At 45.2% G+C, this 23183-nt stretch overlaps 1 protein-coding gene across 1 annotated transcript in view; it reads right to left on the reverse strand.

Annotated features, from left to right (window-relative positions):
* Nucleotides 1–18266, reverse strand: part of zdhhc12b (zDHHC palmitoyltransferase 12b) — a 28824-nt gene extending 10558 nt beyond the window's left edge. The window contains exons 1-4 of the mRNA XM_084324268.1: nt 17715–18266; nt 10449–10588; nt 2817–2915; nt 577–743 (exon numbers count right to left, since the gene is read on the reverse strand). Of these exons, the coding sequence (XP_084180394.1) occupies nt 577–743; nt 2817–2915; nt 10449–10588; nt 17715–17811 (503 nt within the window). The 5' untranslated portion in view covers nt 17812–18266. The remainder of the gene's footprint in view (nt 1–576; nt 744–2816; nt 2916–10448; nt 10589–17714) is intronic.
* Nucleotides 18267–23183: the final 4917 nt, after the last annotated feature.

Here is a 23183-nt window from a genome sequence, read left to right on the forward strand (position 1 = left end):
TGGCTAGCTTTCTTCCATGCGGAGCTGCATGCCACGGAGAACAGCTGTTATTCGTCTGCGGATCAAGAGATTATTGCACCGTCTCCTGTACTTGGAGTCTCTCTATTCATCGTTGACCCAGACTCTACTACCGACAAATCCTCTCCCCTTGCTGGCTTACAACCGGAGGGACCCTACCAGTATCTCCCGCTGCCTTACTATTGTACCATAGATATAATTCCTAAGATACAGGTGGTATTCATTATCTCCTGCGTAATATGAGAATGGACATACGTTATTGATTTGCTTACGCACATTCCTTGCCTTATAAGCGCACCCTACGTAAAGTATTGTTATATACTATCATTGCTGCTAATAAATATTCTTAAACCCAGTTTTGTGTGGAACCGAGTCATTGTGGGAAGTGTTCATCTAAGATACCTGTGTACTGTATGGCCAGTAGTAATGTACATAAGACAGTAGTGGTTTAATGATACCATACTTATATAATACAGTCAGGGAATTGTACCCCTCAGTTACAGTTATGGTTAAGGGTTATGGTTATGGTTAAGGGTTATGGTTATGGTTAGGTCTCACCAGGCCATGTGCAGCGCCCAGAGCAGCGCCAGCAGCTGCACGGCCAGGTAGAGCACGAACCAGCGGTGGTTGCGCTCGCCCACGCAGTTCTCGATCCAGGGGCAGTGGTGGTCGTAGCGCCGCACGCAGTGCTGACACGTCTGGCAGTGCTTGGACCTCATTGGCTGCTGCTCGGCAACAACAAACAAACATTTATTACAATCATTAACCCTTTCACTGTGACAATACACAGAAGGTTAACCCTTTCACTGCCACACAACAGAAGGTTTTTATTTTTTTTTCCCTCCTTTTTTCCGATTTTTCTCCCATCCCACTGTTAGTCGTTATGCCAATTCCCATCCACCTTCCTGGTTGTTGTGCACCCAGTAGGGGGTACTGTTGGTCCGAGAGGCTAATGATGCTAATGATGGAGCATCGCCGTCGGTTGTGTGATAGTAAAGGGCTAACCTTCTGTATTGTCACAGTGAAAGGGTTAACCGGCTGTCGTTCAGCCTACACAGGGAAAACCACCAGACTGTTGAAACTGTTTACCAGGGAATGAGGGAACATAAACACACTAGATGTAGGAGTGACCCAGATGACCCTGTAGCTGCTGTCCACCTCAATGATGCCAAACGTGACATCGTTTCATCCGAAAGTCACGCTAGGAAGGTCCATCCGTGGTGTCGAATATCTGCCGCTCGCTCAGCTGCATGGAACACACCTGCACGTCATTCTGCTAAGTGGGTAGGAATCCTATGGTTACACACACACATGGATATGGATATACATATATGGATGTAGTTGGTCCATACTGCCAGACGGGGGGGGGGGGGGGGTGGGGTGTGTGTGTGTGTGTATGGGTGTAACCATAGGATTCCTAGCCACTTAGCAGAATTACATGTAGGTGTGTTTCATGCAGCTAAACCAGCTACAGATATTCTATACCATGGATGGACCCTCCTAGTCCTAAACTGAAACCTGAGACGTGCTGCTTGTGTTTCCACTTCAGAGGCTTCTACCGCTGAGAAACTAAGTGCCTAAACTCAATCATTTCCATTCCTGAACCGTTTGCCAGGTGTTTGCCTGAGAGAGAGGAGATTATGGGCATATCAGAAATAATCGGTAGAAGTCCGGTCACATCTACCCACGATGCCAGCATGCAGGCAGGTCACAAGAGCTTCCATAACAAGATCACATCTACCCACGATGCCAGCATGCAGGCAGGTCACAAGAGCTTCCATAACAAGATCACATCTACCCACGATGCCAGCATGCAGGCAGGTCACAAGAGCTTCCATAACAAGATCACATCTACCCACGATGCCAGCATGCAGGCAGGTCACAAGAGCTTCCATAACAAGATCACATCTACCCACGATGCCAGCATGCAGGCAGGTCACAAGAGCTTCCATAACAAGATCACATCTACCCACGATGCCAGCATGCAGGCAGGTCACAAGAGCTTCCATAACAAGATCACATCTACCCACGATGCCAGCATGCAGGCAGGTCACAAGAGCTTCCATAACAAGATCACATCTACCCACGATGCCAGCATGCAGGCAGGTCACAAGAGCTTCCATAACAAGATCACATCTACCCACGATGCCAGCCTGAAGGCAGGTCACAAGAGCTTCCATAACAAGATCACATCTACCCACGATGCCAGCCTGCAGGCAGGTCACAAGAGCTTCCATAACAAGATCTTAAACCTGGGCAAACAGAAAGACGAAGGGATTTGAATCCAAAAGATGTTGTTTTTATTTCTGCTGTCCGATATTTCCAGGAGGTTCATTTCCCTAAACATCTGGCATCATCTGATGATGCAACGATGCCAGTCTTCACTGGTGCAGATGGGGAGGGCAGTGCCTTGCTCGAGGGCACGTCGTGTCACAGTCACGTGACCCACCAGGACCGACACCGCCGACCACTCTAACCATCAGGCTACCATAAAGTACCCGCTTGTGATTGGATTCGATTAAAATGTATTGTCATCATACAGCACAAGTACAGTACACGGAAATAAGTTTGGCATCCAACCAGAGTGCAAATGTGCAACAGCAATATACAATGTTGTACAGGTGGTTAACTGGGTACAAAATATACGAATAATGAGCACTACGGAGTGAGTGTAGTGCTAATCACTGTGGATGACATTTATAACCATTGCTATATTTATATCCCGTACCCCCCCTTCCCTGCTACAACACCTGCATTTCCCAACGGGGGTCAATAAAGCGGCGCTTCACGTCACGTACCTGAAGCAGGCAGTGTCCACAGCGGCGCTGGCGGAGCGACTTGCTGCTGCTGGGGGGCGGGATCATGCCCTGCTGCTCCTCCGTCACGCCCAGGGTGAACTGTAACACACCAGACACACACCCAGGTGAACTGTAACACACCAGACACACACCCAGGTGAACTGTAACACACCAGACACACACCCAGGGTGAACTGTAACACACCAGACACACACCCAGGTGAACTGTAACACACCAGACACACACCCAGGTGAACTGTAACACACCAGACACACACCCAGGTGAACTGTAACACACCAGACACACACCCAGGTGAACTGTAACACACCAGACACACACCCAGGTGAACTATAACACACCAGACACACACCCAGGTGAACTGTAACACACCAGACACACACCCAGGTGAACTGTAACACACCAGACACACACCCAGGTGAACTGTAACACACCAGACACACACCCAGGTGAACTGTAACACACCAGACACACACACAGGTGAACTGTAACACACCAGACACACACCCAGGTGAACTGTAACACACCAGACACACACCCAGGTGAACTGTAACACACCAGACACACACCCAGGTGAACTGTAACACACCAGACACACACCCAGGTGAACTGTAACACACCAGACACACACCCAGGTGAACTGTAACACACCAGACACACACCCAGGTGAACTGTAACACACCAGACACACACCCAGGGTGAACTGTAACACACCAGACACACACCCAGGTGAACTGTAACACACCAGACACACACCCAGGTCAACTGTAACACACCAGACACACACCCAGGTCAACTGTAACACACCACAACATGTGACCAAACATACAGACCCACTTTACTGAGCTGAATCTAAATAACTGGCTGCTGTTTTTCATTTACCTTATGTACCAGGTTCTGTTTATAACCTTTATTTACCAGGTTCTGTTTATAACCTTTATTTACCAGGTTGTGTTTATAACCTTTATGTACCAGGTTCCGTTTATAACCTTTATTTACCAGGTTCTGTTTATAACCTTTATTTACCAGGTTCTGTTTATAACCTTTATTTACCAGGTTGTGTTTATAACCTTTATTTACCAGGTTGTGTTTATAACCTTTATTTACCAGGTTCCGTTTATAACCTTTATTTACCAGGTTCTGTTTATAACCTTTATTTACCAGGTTCTGTTTATAACCTTATTTACCAGGTTCTGTTTATAACCTTTATTTACCAGGGTGGGTTCTGTTTATAACCTTTATTTACCAGGTTCTGTTTATAACCTTTATTTACCAGGTTCTGTTTATAACCTTTATTTACCAGGTTCTGTTTATAACCTTTATTTACCAGGTTCTGTTTATAACCTTTATTTACCAGGTTCTGTTTATAACCTTATTTACCAGGTTCTGTTTATAACCTTTATTTACCAGGGTAGGTTCTGTTTATAACCTTTATTTACCAGGGTGGGTTCTGTTTATAACCTTTATTTACCAGGGTGGGTTCTGTTTATAACCTTTATTTACCAGGGTGGGTTCTGTTTATAACCTTATTTACCAGGGTAGGTTCTGTTTATAACCTTTATTCACCAGGGTAGGTTCTGTTTATAACCTTTATTTACCAGGGTAGGTTCACTGAGCATAGATTTTCAGCAACTGTTGACCACTAGGAGCTGCCCAGTACAACCAGTCTGACACTGTTGACCACTAGGAGCTGCCCAGTACAACCACAGTCTGACACTGTTGACCACTAGGAGCTGCCCAGTACAACCACAGTCTGACACTGTTGACCACTAGGAGCTGCCCAGTACAACCAGTCTGACACTGTTGACCACTAGGAGCTGCCCAGTACAACCACAGTTTGACACTGTTGACCACTAGGAGCTGCCCAGTACAACCACAGTCTGACACTATTGACCACTAGGAGCTGCCCATTACAACCAAAGTCTGACACTGTTGACCACTAGGAGCTGCCCATTACAACCACAGTCTGACACTGTTGACCACTAGGAGCTGCCCAGTACAACCAGTCTGACACTGTTGACCACTAGGAGCTGCCCAGTACAATCACAGTCTGACACTATTGACCACTAGGAGCTGCCCAGTACAACCACAGTCTGACACTGTTGACCACTAGGAGCTGCCCAGTACAACCACAGTCTGACACTGTTGACCACTAGGAGCTGCCCAGTACAACCACAGTCTGACACTGTTGACCACTAGGGGCTGCCCAGTACAAACACAGTCTGACACTGTTGACCACTAGGAGCTGCCCAGTACAACCACAGTCTGACACTGTTGACCACTAGGAGCTGCCCAGTACAACCACAGTCTGACACTGTTGACCACTAGGGGCTGCCCAGTACAACCACAGTCTGACACTGTTGACCACTAGGAGCTGCCCAGTACAACCAGTCTGACACTGTTGACCACTAGGAGCTGCCCAGCACAACCAGTCTGACACTGTTGACCACTGAGCAGCTCCACTGGAGCAGTTGAGGGTTAAGTGCCTTGCTCAAGGGTACTTCAGTGGTTGGTGTTATTCATTTATTTGCCCGCTTAGATTTTTCCTGCCGGTCCGGGGATCGAACCAGCAACCTGTCAATCACAAGCCCACTTCTGTAGGGAGGTGTAGTGGTTATTTCCTGGTCTGTAGGGAGGTGTAGTGGTTATTTCCTGGTCTGTAGGGCGGTGTAGTGGTTATTTCCTGGTCTATAGGGAGGTGTAGTGGTTACTTCCTGGTCTATAGGGAGGTGTGGTGGTTACTTCCTGGTCTATAGGGAGGTGTAGTGGTTACTTCCTGGTCTATAGGGAGGTGTAGTGGTTACTTCCTGGTCTATAGGGAGGTGTAGTGGTTACTTCCTGGTCTATACAGAGGTGTAGTGGTTACTTCCTGGTCTATAGGGAGGTGTAGTGGTTACTTCCTGGTCTATAGGGAGGTGTAGAGGTTACGTCATTGTTGTTTCCGGCCGGTCCGCGTGTCGTCTTTTACTTGCAGTTCCGCGTTCGGGTTCTGCGATCTGATTGGCCACTGACGTACGCTCTATCTACACCCAAACAGCGCGCTACGCTAGTTCCAATCGAAATAACGTATTGTTTTCATCTCTCTATATTAACGTGATTCCATCAACACAACATAAATGTTCAAAACACGACCAGACAGTTTGCATCACTTCCCACGGTTCTCTGCACTTATTCTACCAGTAGTTGTTGCCACGGTATTGGGTCTTTGGTGGGGAAGAAGAACACTGATAGCGGTGTGTGGACCGCCCCGCGAGCCCCAGACCACCGCCCCGCGAGCCCCAGACCACCGTCCCGCGAGCCCCAGACCACCGCCCCGCGAGCCCCAGACCACCGCCCCGCGAGCCCCAGACCACCGCCCCGCGAGCCCCAGGCCACCGCCCTGCGAGCCCCAGACCACCGCCCCGCGAGCCCCAGGCCACCGTCCCGCGAGCCCCAGGCCACCGCCCTGCGAGCCCCAGACCACCGCCCTGCGAGCCCCAGGCCACCGTCCCGCGAGCCCCAGGCCACCGCCCTGCGAGCCCCAGACCACCGCCCTGCGAGCCCCAGGCCACCGTCCCGCGAGCCCCAGGCCACCGCCCTGCGAGCCCCAGACCACCGCCCTGCGAGCCCCAGGCCACCGTCCCGCAAGCTCCAGACCACCGCCCCACGAGCCCCAGGCCACCGCCCCGCGAGCCCCAGACCACCGTCCCGCGAGCCCCAGGCCACCGCCCCGCGAGCCCCAGGCCACCGCCCCGCGAGCCCCAGGCCACCGCCCCGCGAGCCCCAGGCCACCGCCCCGCGAGCCCCAGGCCACCGTCCCACGAGACTTGTTTCCTGTGCGCCTAAAATTCTACCTGGTCTCGTCCCGTGGGGCTGCAGGCTGTTAGAGGTTATAGGCAGAACTAGCGTAACGCGCTGTTTGGGCGCAGAGAGAGCGTACGTCAGTGGCCAATCAGATCGCAGAACCCAAACGCGGAACTGCAAGTTTGTTGGTAAAAGACGACACGCGGCCGGTCCAAACTAAAGTGACGTCAGACTACACCTCCCTATAGGAAACTAAAGTGACGTCAGACTACACCTCCCTATAGGAAACTAAAGTGACGTCAGACTACACCTCTCTATAGGAAACTACAGTGACGTCAGACTACACCTCCCTATAGGAAACTACAGTGACGTCAGACTACACCTCCCTATAGGAAACTAAAGTGACGTCAGACTACACCCCCCTATAGGAAACTAAAGTGACGTCAGACTACACCTCCCTATAGGAAACTAAAGTGACGTCAGACTACACCTCCCTATAGGAAACTAAAGTGACGTCAGACTACACCTCCCTATAGTAAACTAAAGTGACGTCAGACTACACCTCCCTATAGGAAACTAAAGTGATGTCAGACTACACCTCCCTATAGGAAACTACAGTGACGTCAGACTACACCTCCTTATAGGAAACTAAAGTGACGTCAGACTACACCTCCCTATAGGAAACTAAAGTGACGTCAGACTACACCTCCCTATAGGAAACGTCAGACTACACCTCCCTATAGGAAACTAAAGTGATGTCAGACTACACCTCCCTATAGGAAACTACAGTGACATCAGACTACACCTCCCTATAGGAAACTAAAGTGACGTCAGACTACACCTCCCTATAGGAAACTAAAGTGACGTCAGACTACACCTCCCTATAGGAAACTAAAGTGACGTCAGACTACACCTCCCTATAGGAAACTAAAGTGACGTCAGACTACACCTCCCTATAGGAAACTAAAGTGACGTCAGACTACACCTCCCTATAGGAAACTAAAGTGACGTCAGACTACACCTCCCTATAGGAAACTAAAGTGACGTCAGACTACACCTCCCTATAGGAAACTAAAATGACGTCAGACTACACCTCCCTATAGGAAACTAAAGTGATGTCAGACTACACCTCCCTATAGGAAACTACAGTGACATCAGACTACACCTCCCTATAGGAAACTAAAGTGACGTCAGACTACACCTCCCTATAGGAAACTAAAGTGACGTCAGACTACACCTCCCTATAGGAAACTAAAGTGACGTCAGACTACACCTCCCTATAGGAAACTAAAGTGACGTCAGACTACACCTCCCTATAGGAAACTAAAGTGACGTCAGATTACACCTCCCTATAGGAAACTAAAGTGACGTCAGACTACACCTCCCTATAGGAAACTAAAGTGACATCAGACTACACCTCCCTATAGGAAACTAAAGTGACGTCAGACTACACCTCCCTGTAGGAAACTAAAGTGATGTCAGACTACACCTCCCTATAGGAAACTAAAGTGATGTCAGACTACACCTCCCTATGACCTTTAGGCCACAGCTGCCCTTTTATTTGTCCCAAGACTGGCGAATCCTCATGGAAGCCTACGGAAGCCAGGCCTCCCCATTATGAAAATATGAATTAATATGAAAAAAAAATTATATAGTTTACAATAATAATAAAAAAATATTATTTTTCATCAGTTATAATTTTTTTTTTTTTTTAATGTCTCCCTCTTCTCCTTCTCACTCTCTCTAACACACTGTCAGACTCACTGTGCTCACTGCAGCAGAGGAGAGGAGGCAGAGGCAGAGGGGAGGGGTGTCTTTCTCCAGCTTCCAGCATGTGATTCATGTATGTGATTCGAGCTTACTAAAGCCCTGCCCACACCTTAAAATGGGGTTGTCAGCAAACTAAGCAGCCTAGCCTCTGACCATTTGCCGCCCTGGAGGCGGGGCAGGTCCAGAACGTTTCCACCGATGGACCAATCAAATCACATTAAAAGCTAAACGTGACGACGTCATCGCCTCGGTGAAACTGCGTTGGGGAAAATATACATGCCTCGCGGCCACGTTCGAATCAAAACAACAAACAATACGAGGGAACCGCGGAGATAGCTAGCTAACGTTATGCGAGTCTTAATGTCTAAACAAACAGCATTGTTTGATTGATTGAAATTCGGATTCCTCTCTCGGATTAATTCATTGAGGAGACCTGAAATTCGCTCAGCTGCAGAAGAGTTTAGGAGAATACCCACAGGACTTGGAGAACTTTGTGATTGTGGACGTTGCTTGACTTTACTGTGCAGCCGCAGTGTCAGCTGCAACAATGGTGACTGTCTGTGAGTACCTAATAACCTAATAACTGTTCATAAGTGATGCCGCTGTGTGTGTGTGTGTGTGTGTGTGTGTGTGTGTGTGTGTGTGTGTGTGTGTGTGTGTGTGTGGGGGGAGCCGTACTGTATATTCTGCTGTGTCATATCATACTGTGTTATCGGCGGCGCCGACTCGCCGAGTCATACTGTACTGCCACAGGCTACTGTATACATGTATGTTCTGCCATGTCAGCAATATCTTGCAAGACGCTGAGAAACGCTCCGACGGCGATATCAGGCCATATCTCTCTCTCTCTCTCTGTGTGTGTGTAATATTCAGAAAGAGAGGGAGAGAGAGAGCGAGGGAGGGAGAAATATATTATATATATTATTTGGCTTAAATATGAAAACAATTCTCCCCATCATATGTATATACTCTGTCAGGATCTATGGGTAACAGTACTGTATATTTGAATATCATATATGTCACAAATGTAACAGTACTAAATACCTGATTGATTGATTGATTGAAAAGTTTATTAACAGATTGCAGAATGGGTACTGACTGTGCAGCTTTCTATTGTGGTGGTGGAGTTTAGGTGCACTTTAGTCTGTGTTTGTAAATAAGTAATGTTTTTTTTGTGTTGTTTTTTATGCTGTGCGTTTATGTGAATGTTGATTAGTGGTAGTTGAGCTATGATTATAATTATGTTGTCATTTCGGATGTATGGAGGCACTGTATGCTTGGTTAAAGTTGTGAATGGAGGTGTATTCATTTCACATGTGATCCAGGGACGTAGCGAGGAGTGGGCTGTAATTGGTCGAGATACGTCACGTGGTGTCAGTGAAACTAGTAAACAGGAAGTTGCGGGGAATTTGACAGCAGCGAAGGGAAACGAGTGAGAACTGGTGAGTGAATGTGTGTAAGCGATTTGTTTTAAGAATGATAGTAGTATTGTGGTAGTTATTGATTGAATGTGTGTTTTGTTTCAAGGTTTGTAACCTGTTGGAGAAAAGAATTAAAACCTTTTTACAACTGAGTGGCATCCTGTCCATCCCTTCACCCCAGCAGCGGGAGTAAAGCTGCACAGGTACAGTACAGTACAGCTCAATACATACAATTGTTAAGGGGATGCAGACCTGAGAAAGACTTTAGTCTTGTTTACATCAGGGTCCCCCCTGTATGTCATGTATGTCCCTATGCCATAAATGTCATGTATGTTGTGTATGTCCCTATGCCATAAATGTCATGATGTCTTGTATGTCATAAATGTCACTATGAATTGAAAATGGGGGACCCTGATGTAAACAAGACAAACGTCTTTCTCTGGTCTGCATCCCCTTAACAATTGTGTGTATTGAGCCGTACTGTATTGTACCCATTCTGCAATCTGTTAAATAAATAAAAAATAAAGTTTGACTGGCCACCGAGCCATACTGTAGTGTACATGGTGACTGCTTGACTTAAATTATTTTACCCACGCGACGCCACTGCAAGACTGAACCAACGAGTGTGTCCTTGACTCACCTGTAGGTCGCTGTCCTCGGATAAGACGAAGCCGGGGTCCATGAGCGACACGGCGAAGTACAGCAGCACCGATATCAACACCAGCAGGACGAAGAGCACGGGCTGGACCAGCTCACCTTCCTCCTCCTGCCTCCTCAGGTCTGAGGCCAGAGAGACAACATGATGATATCAGCTTTTAGACAGACTCTGGACCAGTTCACCTTCCTCAGGCCAGAGAGACAACATGATGATATCAGCTTTTAGACAGACTCTGGACCAGTTCACCTTCCTCAGGCCAGAGAGACAACATGATGATATCAGCTTTTAGACAGACTCTGGACCAGTTCACCTTCCTCAGGTCAGAGAGACAACATGATGATATCAGCTTTTAGACAGACTCTGGACCAGCTCACCTTCCTCAGGCCAGAGAGACAACATGATGATATCAGCTAATTAGTTAAACTGTTACACAGAATAAGGATACGGCTCTCTTACCCATTGATTGATGTATGGTGGATCTTTTACTTATCTCCACTGTGGTGTAACGGTTTCTGCTTTTGACTTTCACGCAGACGACCGGGGTTCGAATCCTAGTCTTTTCCTTCTTTTTGCAATGTAGGAATAATTCAATTTGGTGCACGTTGAGAGCTATATAAAGAATGACATCCTCAATGCATGTAGATTTATAATATTTTAACTTAAAACTAGGCTACTTTTGCGTATAATCATTAATATTATATTCCAACAAATTATATTGGAAACGCGGGGTTTCGAACACCGGTCGCCCGGTTGCGAGGATTGAGCACTACCGCTGCGCCACTGTGCCAGACGGGATAAATTCATTGTTTATCCATGAATGGAGGAGAGACCCGTGTTTAGAATATTTTTTCTTTTGAATGAAGTTTTATCTCTTTATTCTCAAATGCATTAATGTGACGTCAACGGCTCATTCAATTTCTCAAATCCGTCAAACAGCGCATCTCATCAGACATTTTAATCCCAGTTACAATATCACACAAAATCCACAATCCCCGCATAGACACTTATTAAAATAACCACATGCAGCGTGTATCGCGACTCCGAGCGCCGTATATGACGTGCATTATTTTATTTAGGACAAAGTAAATCTATAGGCTCAATATGATTTATTATCAGCATTTAGTTCTATTATTATACATTTCAAAAGCCCCCTCTAGGAAAACGAAGCACAGAAACGTAATTCAGAATGGTATAATGCAGATCCTAGACTGTGAGAATCATTTCAGGAAGCGAGCTGTCACTTCTTTGCGGGGGCGTGGCCATGGTTCATCCGGCTAACTGAAGTTAACCCTGCTCCCGACCAGGCTCAAACTTTTTGATCTGTTGTCATGGTGATTTAGACGGGAATGGGAAGGTCCGGCTTAAGTCAGGCTTGACCGAAAGTTATCCGGCTAACTCAGTTATCCAGGTACGGGGAACTGGGCCCAGCTCACCTTCCTCAGGTCAGAGAGACAACATGATGATATCAGCTTTTAGACAGACTCTGGACCAAAAATAATAATAATAATAATAATAATAATAATAATAATAATAATAATAATAATAATAATAATAATAATAATAATAATAATAATATTAATAACGCCAAAACTAAAACTAGTGGTAAGAAAAGGTTTAGTAAACCAAAATAAAACATGTGAGACAAATGAGACTTCATAAAGAAAACAATACAATCTAAAATGGGCAAACTCCACTTTGGAAGCTAAAGTGAATAAAATAAACTTGAATCAAAACTTTTCATTTTTTTAAGAATTTATTAAATTAGTTTTTTTAAACTAATGAAAAATACTAAACTATAATAACCCTGCTCCAGGCTTTGATTGATTGAAAACTTTATTAACAGATTGCAGAATGGGTACAATACAGTACGGCTCAATACAAAACAACTGTTAACACATTGGGGACGGGCCACGTATAAATCCGTGTTTCGAATCCATGTGTTGTGGACAGAGGCACGGATAAATCCGTGGGAAGTTGTTATTGCTTTTATTCCATTTTAACACTATGATCGCCGATGACGAGTTAAGACGTCATTCCTAGCCATGCTCATTCTGCCGAAGACGCCGTAACTCGTCTTTGATGTCAATATTTCAAAAATCTGTGACCGAAATCATATTTCCCCTCCGGAGCCCTGAGACACACTGCAAAGCTCCACTCAACTCTCTAGCGGTCCACGAGCGCCATCTGGTGGCCGATCGGCAGATCGCCAACCGGAAATGAGTCTTTGAACCGGAAGTGCTCATCCATATGTGGTCCGGGCACTCGCTATCGTTAGAGAGACTCCGTCTTGACACAGTGAACATCGATCGGTGCAAATAACTCGAAAAAACAACATGATTTGGACGTATATACTATTATACAACCTGGAAATGGATCGGGCATTTCTCCATCCCATAATAGAAAAAATTCTGTTCCACGCTCATCTGCCAGCGGCGCGAGGAAGCCACGGTAAGATTCAGTGTTATATTCTAACGTGTTCCATATAAACTGCTATGATGAACATATGACCCACTCTGGATGAATCATCTAACGCTGCCCACGGAATTATAAACGATCCCCCGCCCATCCGGTCATCATCAGATGACACGTAGTAACTTCTAGAACCACGTCCAGTTGAATTTTTTTATCTCGCGCCGATTGCTATCAAACTGTATTTCATCATCAATATAATGCATTTGGAGATATAAATCAAGTTCTGGAGAAAGCTGCAGAAAACGATAAAAACATACTTATACTTTAGACCATATTTTAGTATGAATATGTGAATGAAAAAGTTTAACGTTGCTACACCCTGAACAATACATATAGGACATTGAATGGGCCATAATAATGGCAATTTAGCAATAGAATTTAAAAAGTTATAGCCCTGCAAAGAAGGGGAACTTCTCCATAGACAAATAGAGCTGGTGAGGGATGGTAAATTATGAATTTAACCCATGGCGACACTGCAGATTTACCCTACTCTATGAATTCGACAAGGTGCAATACCGGCCAGATCCTCTTGGGGGCGCTATCGCGATAATGCAGTGTGCCCTGTGGCTAGAACTGCCGCGATTACCGTATTACCGCGGTATCGCTGTTACATCACGCCCACCGTAGAGTTAGGCTGAATACCGCATCACTGCTGTTTTTTATAATAATAAAAAAAGTACCCTGCTCTCGTTGGGCTTGCAGCTCTGCAGATATACCCTACTCCTCTGTCGAGGTTCCAAGCAACCCTATTGGGTAGAAGTGGTACCAGAAAAGTCACGTGAAACACTGCAGACCACTGATTGGTGAGAAGAGAGACGCGTCACACGTTGGAGCGTCCTGCACAAAAGCAGAAAGCCGCCATCTTTACTGCCTCGCTAAGGATTCATTTCATTCAGGATTTGTTTGCAACAGGACCAAGTGCAATAAACAAAAAAGGATGGATTCACTGTGTATTCTGCCTCATTTATTGATGAAACAAAACCGACATCAACCCAATTTACCACAAAGCGGAGAGTTTAGTGTCACAAAAAGAACACTGATGTGTTAAGCTTGTTGTTGTTGTTAGCCTAATGCTAACGTCAGCAGATAGACACGAGAGGTAACGTTAAACCCGGGTTGCTTGGTAGAATAGACACAATGAGAGGTAACGTTAGCTTCAGCAGAATAGACACAACGAGAGTCTGGTTAATGTTGTTATTGATTGATTGATTGATTGATTGATTGAAACTGTGTTAACACATTGACGACCACGGCTTGCAGTGTAATATGTGGCTGGAGGACAACGCTTTGTCAACAAACCGATGTACTTTCTAACAGCTATATATATACTTTATAGTATTGCTATCTGTCCATTCTCATTGTCACTTGAGTGCATAAACCGTGCCTTCATAATGGCTTAAAGAAAATAAAAATCCATCGGTTGGTTGTCATTTTATAGCGTCGTGAATATAAGCTTTATCGCAGTTTTTGTCTCGTCTTTTTTCTGGGAAGCTAGATATGAGGCTAAAGGCTAGTCACGTTATATCAAACGCCATTTCTGTTGTATATATACGAATGAAATCAAACAAACTGCGTAGCATCCGGACTATTACAGAGCATCTATGGATGAAATGGGGGCGGCGGGGGACGCCGATTAGTAGTATTAATTAGCAATACAGTGTGCGTTCAAGTAGCCATTTTCACTGATCGATCGCTTGCGTGTTACAACAATGTCCAATCCGGCTGTAATTTGGGTGAATAGTATCCTACCGTCAGCCCATGTGATCGCCGTCAGCATTTCGTCATTAGTCATCGGAATCTGTTGATCGATATGTCCATTGGCTGATCATAAATCCCATTATTCCAGGCTGAAATCTGCGTTCGGTAACGTGATCAAAGATGGAGTATGTTCGGCTGGGATCGAGGCTCATATGAAACGCCCCAGACAGTAAAAAAAATAATTTTCCCATTCGGCCTCAATGATACTGCAGTGGAGCGATGGCGCCCCTAAGAGGATCTGGCCGGTATTGCATGTCGCCGATTTAAATCTGGCGGGTAAATCTGCAGAGCCGATCGGGGACCTTGATCCGTTTATTAATATGGAATAAAACAATAACAACTTGCCACGAGTTAACTCGTGGCTCTGGTCCTCAACGGGTGGAATCGAAACACAAGTTAACTCGTGGTTGGGCGGCAAAGTGTTAAACTCTGGCTTGCTGAAAAGCCCTCGGACATAGCTATGCTCACGGAGCTTTCAGTGTACACAAGCGGCCCCGCCTGCGTCCCCACACGGAGACAAACGGAGTAGTACCTGCAGTGGAAAAGGAACGAAGTACCAGGTACCTAAAGCGGGTCGAGTCGAGTAGGTACTATGCAGTGGAAAAGCGCCATTAGACTAGAGGCAGGCTATATGCTATAAAGAGTAGACAAAAAAAAATGCTTTCAAACTTTTGTTTTTGTTTTTTGCTGCGGTTATCGCTGCGGTAGGAAATAATTAGCAAATTTGTGCGGTAAGGAAAAAATCAATACCGCGGCAGCTCTACCTGTGGCTGACCGGATCAGTATTTTTTTTTTCTTTCAATGGAGATTTCAGTTAGCAGGATTCTAGATGTGCAGCATGTAGCTTGGATTACGTTTTGGATCGCAGATTTCACCATGCAATAAGGGGATTTATCATCAGCCAATGGACATATCGATCTACCAGATGGCGATCGATAACGGGGAAATGCTCGGGGACATCCCACCGGACCACGGTAGGATCTTTTTCACGTAAAGTACATCCCGATCGGGCCTTGTTTTGATAGCCAACCAGGCGTTCGGCTATGAGGCTAACGCGGTTATTGGTAATCGATAATCAGAAACGACGTCCCCCGCCCCCCCCCCCCCCCCCTTTCATGCATACATGCGTGAGGTTCGTGCCGATCATATGCAGTTTGAGTTATTTCTGTAGCATCTGTAAAACGGAAATGCCATTGGATATAACGTTAGCAGCTATTAGCCCTGTATCTCGGCTTACAGAAAATATACTAGACCCAAATCCGGTATAACGCTTATATTCACGGCACTATAAAATGAGAACCTATTGATGATTTTTTTCTTTCTTTAAGCCATTTTGAAGGGACGGTTTATGGACTCAATTGACAATGAGAATGGACAGATAGCAATACTATAAAGTATAGATTTAGCTGTACAAACAGCCCCACGTTTGTTTACATTCCCCGGTCCTCTTGAGAATAATTAGACTCATCCCAATGGTCCCGAATGTGTTAAGGGGATTCAGACCAGAGAAAGACTTTCGTCTTGTTTACATCAGGGTCCCCCATTTTCAATTCATCAGGACATTTATGACATTTATGACATACATGACATACAGATACAGAACTGTGTAGTAAAAAGAGATTATATACATCCGAAGGGGAAGAAACTGTACATTGGTAATTGGTAATTACATTGGTACAGTTGAATTGCTCTAATTGATTATTAACTGTTATGAAAAATATTGTTTCATCCTATCACATCATTTGTACCGCTTACTGGGCCTATTAGCACTCTAGTCTAGTGTACAGACAGCATGTTATGTTAAATACATATTCTCTGTACAGCCATAACTAGTTAATATAGTTAACTAGTATACAGTTTCTCAGACACTGGGGCGACGGTCTGACAGTGTTCTCAAGACAACAACCCGGGACAGTTTTGTCTTCGATATGACATATCTACAGAACAATCTTGTGTCAAGTCAAGTCAAGTCAAGTCAAGTCAAGTCAAGTCAAGTCAAGTCAAGTCAAGTCAAGTCAAGTCAAGTCAAGTCAAGTCCATTTTATTTGTATAGCACATTTCTAGGCAGCGGCAGCTGGCACCAAAGTGCTTCACAGGCAGGTTGATAAAAAGACAAAAATAATACAATGCAAGATATAAAATTAAAAAACACAGTAAAACAATGAATGTAATAAAATCAGGTAGGACACAGTAAAACAAAGAAGATAAAAAGGGCCAGGGGTCTAGTGGATACGATATGAGAAACCCCTAATGTCATCTTTGTTTTCCATTTTTGTCATATATGTTATTAATTTGTCATCTTTGTTGTCATGTCAAAACTGGTGTATTTATTGTAAGTCTGACCAGACCTTCTTTCTCACTTTCTGGTAAGACACTTTTGTTACACTTGTTTTGTTTCTTGGCCAGTGGCCACAGAAAATAAACTACTTTCTGAATTTCTACAGTTCAGTTTGGCTCATTTAAAATATTCCACAACATAACTCAACTGGACAGAACACCACAGGTCAGAAATGGGGGACCCTGATGTAAACAAGACGAAAGTCTTTCTCTGGTCTGTATCCCCTTAACAATTGTGTGTATTGAGCTGTACTGTACCCATTCTGCAATCTGTTAATACAGTTATCAAACAATCAATCAAGCACAAAGGTTATTGTCTTGTTTTATTATTTAGCAGCTTTATAACCTGCTGCCATAGTGAATGAATGAATGAAAACTTTATTTAACAGATTGCAGAATGGGTACAATACAGTACAGCTCAATACAAAACAATTGTTAAGGGGATGCAGACCAGAGAAAGACTTTCGTCTTGTTTATATCAGGGTCCCCCATTTTCAATTAATCATAACATGTTGTGTAACACAACATACATGACATACACAACATACATGACACGTACATGACATTTATGACATACCAGATCTACAAATATACAGTACTGATTATGAGTACAAAAATAGTCTAAAAATAGAGTATAGTATATAGCAGCTTATAACCTGCCATAGTGGACGCCAGGCTTACCTGTATCGTGCAGGAAGAGTATCAAGGTGATGACCCAGGTCAGGATAACGTGCGCTGTTCTCACCAAGAAGCCTGAACCGAACACATTTTTGAACATGGTCCCTGCTAGCGTTCATCCCAGAGGGTCCAGACTGTCTGATCGATCAATCAATCAATCGATCATGAAGGCTGCTGGTTCCAACACTCCTCACCCCGCCTGCCATGGCTGCTGCTCCACTGTTTACCACATCTAGCACTGTAGTCGATGCGTTTACTAGTTTACTTGTGCTTCCTGATCATCTTTAGATCAGTGAGTTTAATATCCAAACCCGTTTAGCCCTTATTATTAATATCTGACATGATGATAAATACATAACAGCAGCGTTCAGCGTCGACATCTACAGTATTATCTCATCAGCACTATCCTTCTGCTCGGCGGCTGAATGAGAAATGGCGACTAGTCTCTACTCTCTAGTCTAACTAAGCGCGTAAAACTAACTATGCATAATTAAAAAGCAACATTACAGTTGTGTTTATGTCCGAAACAGCTCGGTTAGCATCACAAACAGCTCGGTTAGCATCCCAGCAGCGCTTTAATACATTGTGTTGGTGGCTCACATTGTTGTCGTTCCTTCACATAGCCGACTCCCATTGGCTGGGGTCTGTCACGTGGTGACAAGCGACATTATGGAGCAAGGAGGGACATTTGATTGATTGATTGATTGGAAACTTTATTTAACATATTGCAGAATGGGTACAATACAGTACAGCTCAATACACACAATTGTTAAGGGGATGCAGACCAGAGAAAGACTTTAGTCTTGTTTACATCAGGGTCCCCCATTTTCAATTCATCATAACATACAAGACATATACAGGTAGACAGTAAGTTCAAGTTCAAGTTCTTTAATAGTTGTCATACAGAAGTACAGGATACTTTCATACAAAATGCTTCTTACTGTTACGCTCCAGAGACTGTGCTAGACAAGATAGTATCAAATAACATAATAACATAATATAGCATGAATTTAGAAGAAGAAAATGAGGTCACAGTGTTCGGTATAGACATATGTACAATGTTCTGAGTTACCATATAATATACAATACACAATACTATGCAGTGTACTAATGTACAGTACTATCTAGTGCAAAGCAGAAATGGGATGAGGTACAATTTTAGGTACAATTTACAGTAAGGTGTACGAGTTGTAGTGCAATCCTTCATCCATAAATATAAAGTGTGGGGAGTGGGTGCTACAGTGTGTTTGTTTAAAGTGGGTGTGTGCTATAAAGTGTGTGGAGTGGGTGCTACAGTGTGTTTGTTTAAAGTGAGTGTGTGCGTGTGGATGTGTGTGCTATGTGCGTTTGGTGGTTGTTGTTGTGTAGTGTTCATTCATTGTTCGTTTAGCAGCCTGATGGCCTGGGGATAGAAGCTACTTCTGAGTCTTTCTGTGCTCGCCTTGAGACTCCTGTATCGCTTGCCTGACCGCAGCAGTTCGAAGAGGCAGTTGTTCGGGTGACTGGAGTCTTTAATGATTCTCTTAGCCTTGCCCTTGCAACGCTTGTAGTAATTGTTCTGGAGGGTGGGGAGCCCCCCTCCAATTGTGCGTTCGGCTGAACGTGTCACTCTTTGTAGTCTGCTTTGGTCTTTTGCAGTGCTATTCCCAAACCAGGAGGTGATGTTGCCGGTCAAGATGCTCTCTATTGTACATGAGTAGAAGTTCTTAAGGATCTTCTGGCTGACTTGGAACTTCCTTAGGCGCCTGAGGAAGTAGAGGCGTTGTCGTGCCTTCTTCACCACACTGTTAATGTGTGTGGTCCATGTCAAGTCCTCGGATATGTAGGCTCCGAGGTACTTGAAGCTGTTGACTCTCTCAACCGGTGCCCCGTCGATGCTGAGGGGGCTGTAGTCCTTGACCCCCGACCTCCTGAAGTCCACAATCATCTCCTTTGTTTTGCTGACGTTCAGGGAGAGGCTGTTTTCCTGGCACCATCCCGCCAGGACCTTGACCTCTTCCAGGTAGGCCCTCTCGTCGTTGGCAGAGATCAGGCCCACCACCACTGTGTCGTCAGCAAATTTGACGATTGTATTGCTACTCCGCTGAGCCACACAGTCGTGTGTGTACAGGGAGTAGAGGAGGGGACTCAGAACACAGCCCTGGGGGGCCCCTATGTTGAGGGTGATGGATGAGGAGGTGCAGTTGCCTGCTCTCACCACCTGGGGTCTGCCAGTCAGGAAGTCCAAGACCCACTGGCAGAGGTCATAGCCCAAGCCCAGGTCCCTGAGCTTGGCTATGAGTATGGAGGGGACTATGGTATTGAATGCCGAGCTGTAGTCGATGAATAGCATTCTCACATAGTTCCCCTGCCTCTTGTCCAGGTGTGATGCTGCTGTGTGCAGCACATGGGATATGGCGTCCTCCGTGGACCTGTTGGGGCGGTATGCAAATTGCAGGGGGTCCATGTTGATGGGGAGGGAGGAGCAGATGTAGCCCTTTACTAGCTTCTCAAAGCACTTCATGGCTATGGAGGTGAGAGCTACAGGGCGGTAGTCGTTGAGGCAAGCAGGCTTGGATTTTTTGGGTACAGGGATAATAGTGGACTTCTTCAGGCAGGTGGGGATGACAGCCTGTTCTAGGCTACTGCTACATCCAGACATTTATGACATACCAGATCTACAGATAGACAGTACTGTTTATGATACAAAAATAGTCTAAAAAGAGAGTATATACATTTGAGGGTGGAATAAACTGTACATTGGAGGTGGTTGTTGGGTAGGGGGGTTGGGTAGGTGGGGTGGGAAACTGTACATTGGAGGTGGTTGTTGGGTAGGGGGGTTGGGTAGGAAACTGTACATTGGAGGGGGTTGGGTTAGGACATTTACAGTTTTGAACAAGACATCACCATGTTTGTGTGAGAATGTTTACAGAATTGTGGAAATTATATATTAACCAATTTCGACTATTACTATTACAGATGTGATTTTAACAAACTGTACACGTGTACAAACAAAACGTCTAGAGCCCAAAGTCAAGCTGAAATAGTAGTATCTATCTACCGTCCTTGCTTTTAGTAATTCCCGTGGTTTTAAATCCCCAACTTGATTTTTGAGAAGTGTGGTGGATTAAAATTGTACTTACCTGTCCATTCAAATGTAGGGATTTGAAAGAATTTTCAAGAGTACAGTATATCTACAAAACGGATTAATCTTGTAAAGAGTAGAGTATATCTACAAGACGGATTAATCTTGTAAAGAGTACAGTATATCTACAAGACTGATTAATCTTGTAAAGAATATAATATATCTACATGACTGATTAATCTTGTAAAGAATATAATATATCTACAGGACTGATTCATCTTGTAAAGAATATAATATATCTACAAGACTGATTCATCTTATAACACATATCACTGGACTATCTTGTATTTGTACTTTTTTATATTATATTGTATTGTATTTGTATTTTATATTGTATCTATATTGTATATAGATACCGCCATACCGGACTGTAGGCTATAGGAATGTGAAGCTCTGTACCCCCCCCCCCCCCCATGCTGCTTTGACACCCGAATTTCCCCAAGGGGATTAATAAAGGATCATCTTATCTTCAAGTTTCAAGTTTCTTTAATAGTTGTCATACAGAAGTACAGAATACTTACATACAAAATGCTTCTTACTGTTACGCTCCAGAGACTGTGCTAGACAAGATAGTATCAAATAACATAGTATAGCATGTAATTTAGAAGAAGAAAATGAGGTCACAGTGTTCGGTATAGACATATGTACAATGTTCTGAGTTACCATATAATATACAATACTATGCAGTGTACTAATGTACAGTACTATATAGTGCAAAGCAGAAATGGGATGAGGTACAATTTAGGTACAATTTACAGTAAGGTGTACGAGTTGTAGTGCAATCCTTCATCAATAAATATAAAGTGTGGGGAGTGGGTGCTACAGTGTGTTTGTTTAAAGTGGGTGTGTGCTATAAAGTGTGTGGAGTGGGTGCTACAGTGTGTTTGTTTAAAGTGAGTGTGTGCGTGTGGATGTGTGTGCTATGTGCGTTTGGTGGTTGTTGTTGTGTAGTGTTCATTGTTCGTTTAGCAGCCTGATGGCCTGGGGATAGAAGCTTCTTCTGAGTCTTTCTGTGCTCGCCTTGAGACTCCGGTATCGCTTGCCTGACCGCAGCAGTTCAAAGAGGCAGTTGTTCGGGTGACTGGAGTCTTTAATGATTCTCTTAGCCTTGCCCTTGCAACGCTTGTTGTAAATGTTCTGGAGGGTGGGGAGCCCCCCTCCAATTGTGCGTTCGGCTGAACGTGTCACTCTTTGTAGTCTGCTTCGGTCTTGTGCAGTGCTATTCCCAAACCAGGAGGTGATGTTGCCGGTCAAGATGCTCTCTATTGTACATGAGTAGAAGTTCTTAAGGATCTTCTGACTGACTTGGAACTTCCTTAGGCGCCTGAGGAAGTAGAGGCGTTGTCGTGCCTTCTTCACAACACTGTCAATGTGTGTGGTCCATGTCAAGTCCTCGGATATGTAGGCTCCGAGGTACTTAAAGCTGTTGACTCTCTCAACCGGTGCCCCGTCGATGCTGAGGGGGCTGTAGTCCTTGACCCCCGACCTCCTGAAGTCCACAATCATCTCCTTTGTTTTGCTGACGTTCAGGGAGAGGCTGTTTTCCTGGCACCATCCCGCCAGGACCTTGACCTCTTCCAGGTAGGCCCTCTCGTCGTTGGCAGAGATCAGGCCCACCACCACTGTGTCGTCAGCAAATTTGATGATTGTATTGCTACTCCGCTGAGCCACACAGTCGTGTGTGTACAGGGAGTAGAGGAGGGGACTCAGGACACAGCCCTGGGGGGCCCCTATGTTGAGGGTGATGGATGAGGAGGTGCAGTTGCCTGCTCTCACCACCTGGGGTCTGCCAGTCAGGAAGTCCAAGACCCACTGGCAGAGGTCATAGTTCAAGCCCAGGTCCCTGAGCTTGGCTATGAGTATGGAGGGGACTATGGTATTGAATGCCGAGCTGTAGTCGATGAATAGCATTCTCACATAGTTCCCCTGCCTCTTGTCCAGGTGTGATGCTGCTGTGTGCAGCACATGGGCTATGGCGTCCTCCGTGGACCTGTTGGGGCGGTATGCAAATTGCAGGGGGTCCATGTTGATGGGGAGGGAGGAGCAGATGTAGCCCTTTACTAGCTTCTCAAAGCACTTCATGGCTATGGAGGTGAGAGCTACAGGGCGGTAGTCGTTGAGGCAAGCAGGCTTGGATTTTTTGGGTACAGGGATAATAGTGGACTTCTTCAGGCAGGTGGGGATGACAGCCTGTTCTAAGGACAGGTTAAATATGTCAGTGAATACTGGGGCCAGTTGGTCGGCACAGACTTTTAGGACGCGGCCGGGGATGCCGTCCGGACCTGCCGTCCGGACCTGCTGCCTTCCTGATATTCACTTTTTTAAAGGTCCGCCTCACCTCATGCTCT

Source organism: Notolepis coatsorum (genome assembly GCF_963971535.1).
Source record: "Notolepis coatsorum genome assembly, chromosome: 11".
Classification (NCBI taxonomy): Eukaryota; Metazoa; Chordata; class Actinopteri; order Aulopiformes; family Paralepididae; genus Notolepis; species Notolepis coatsorum.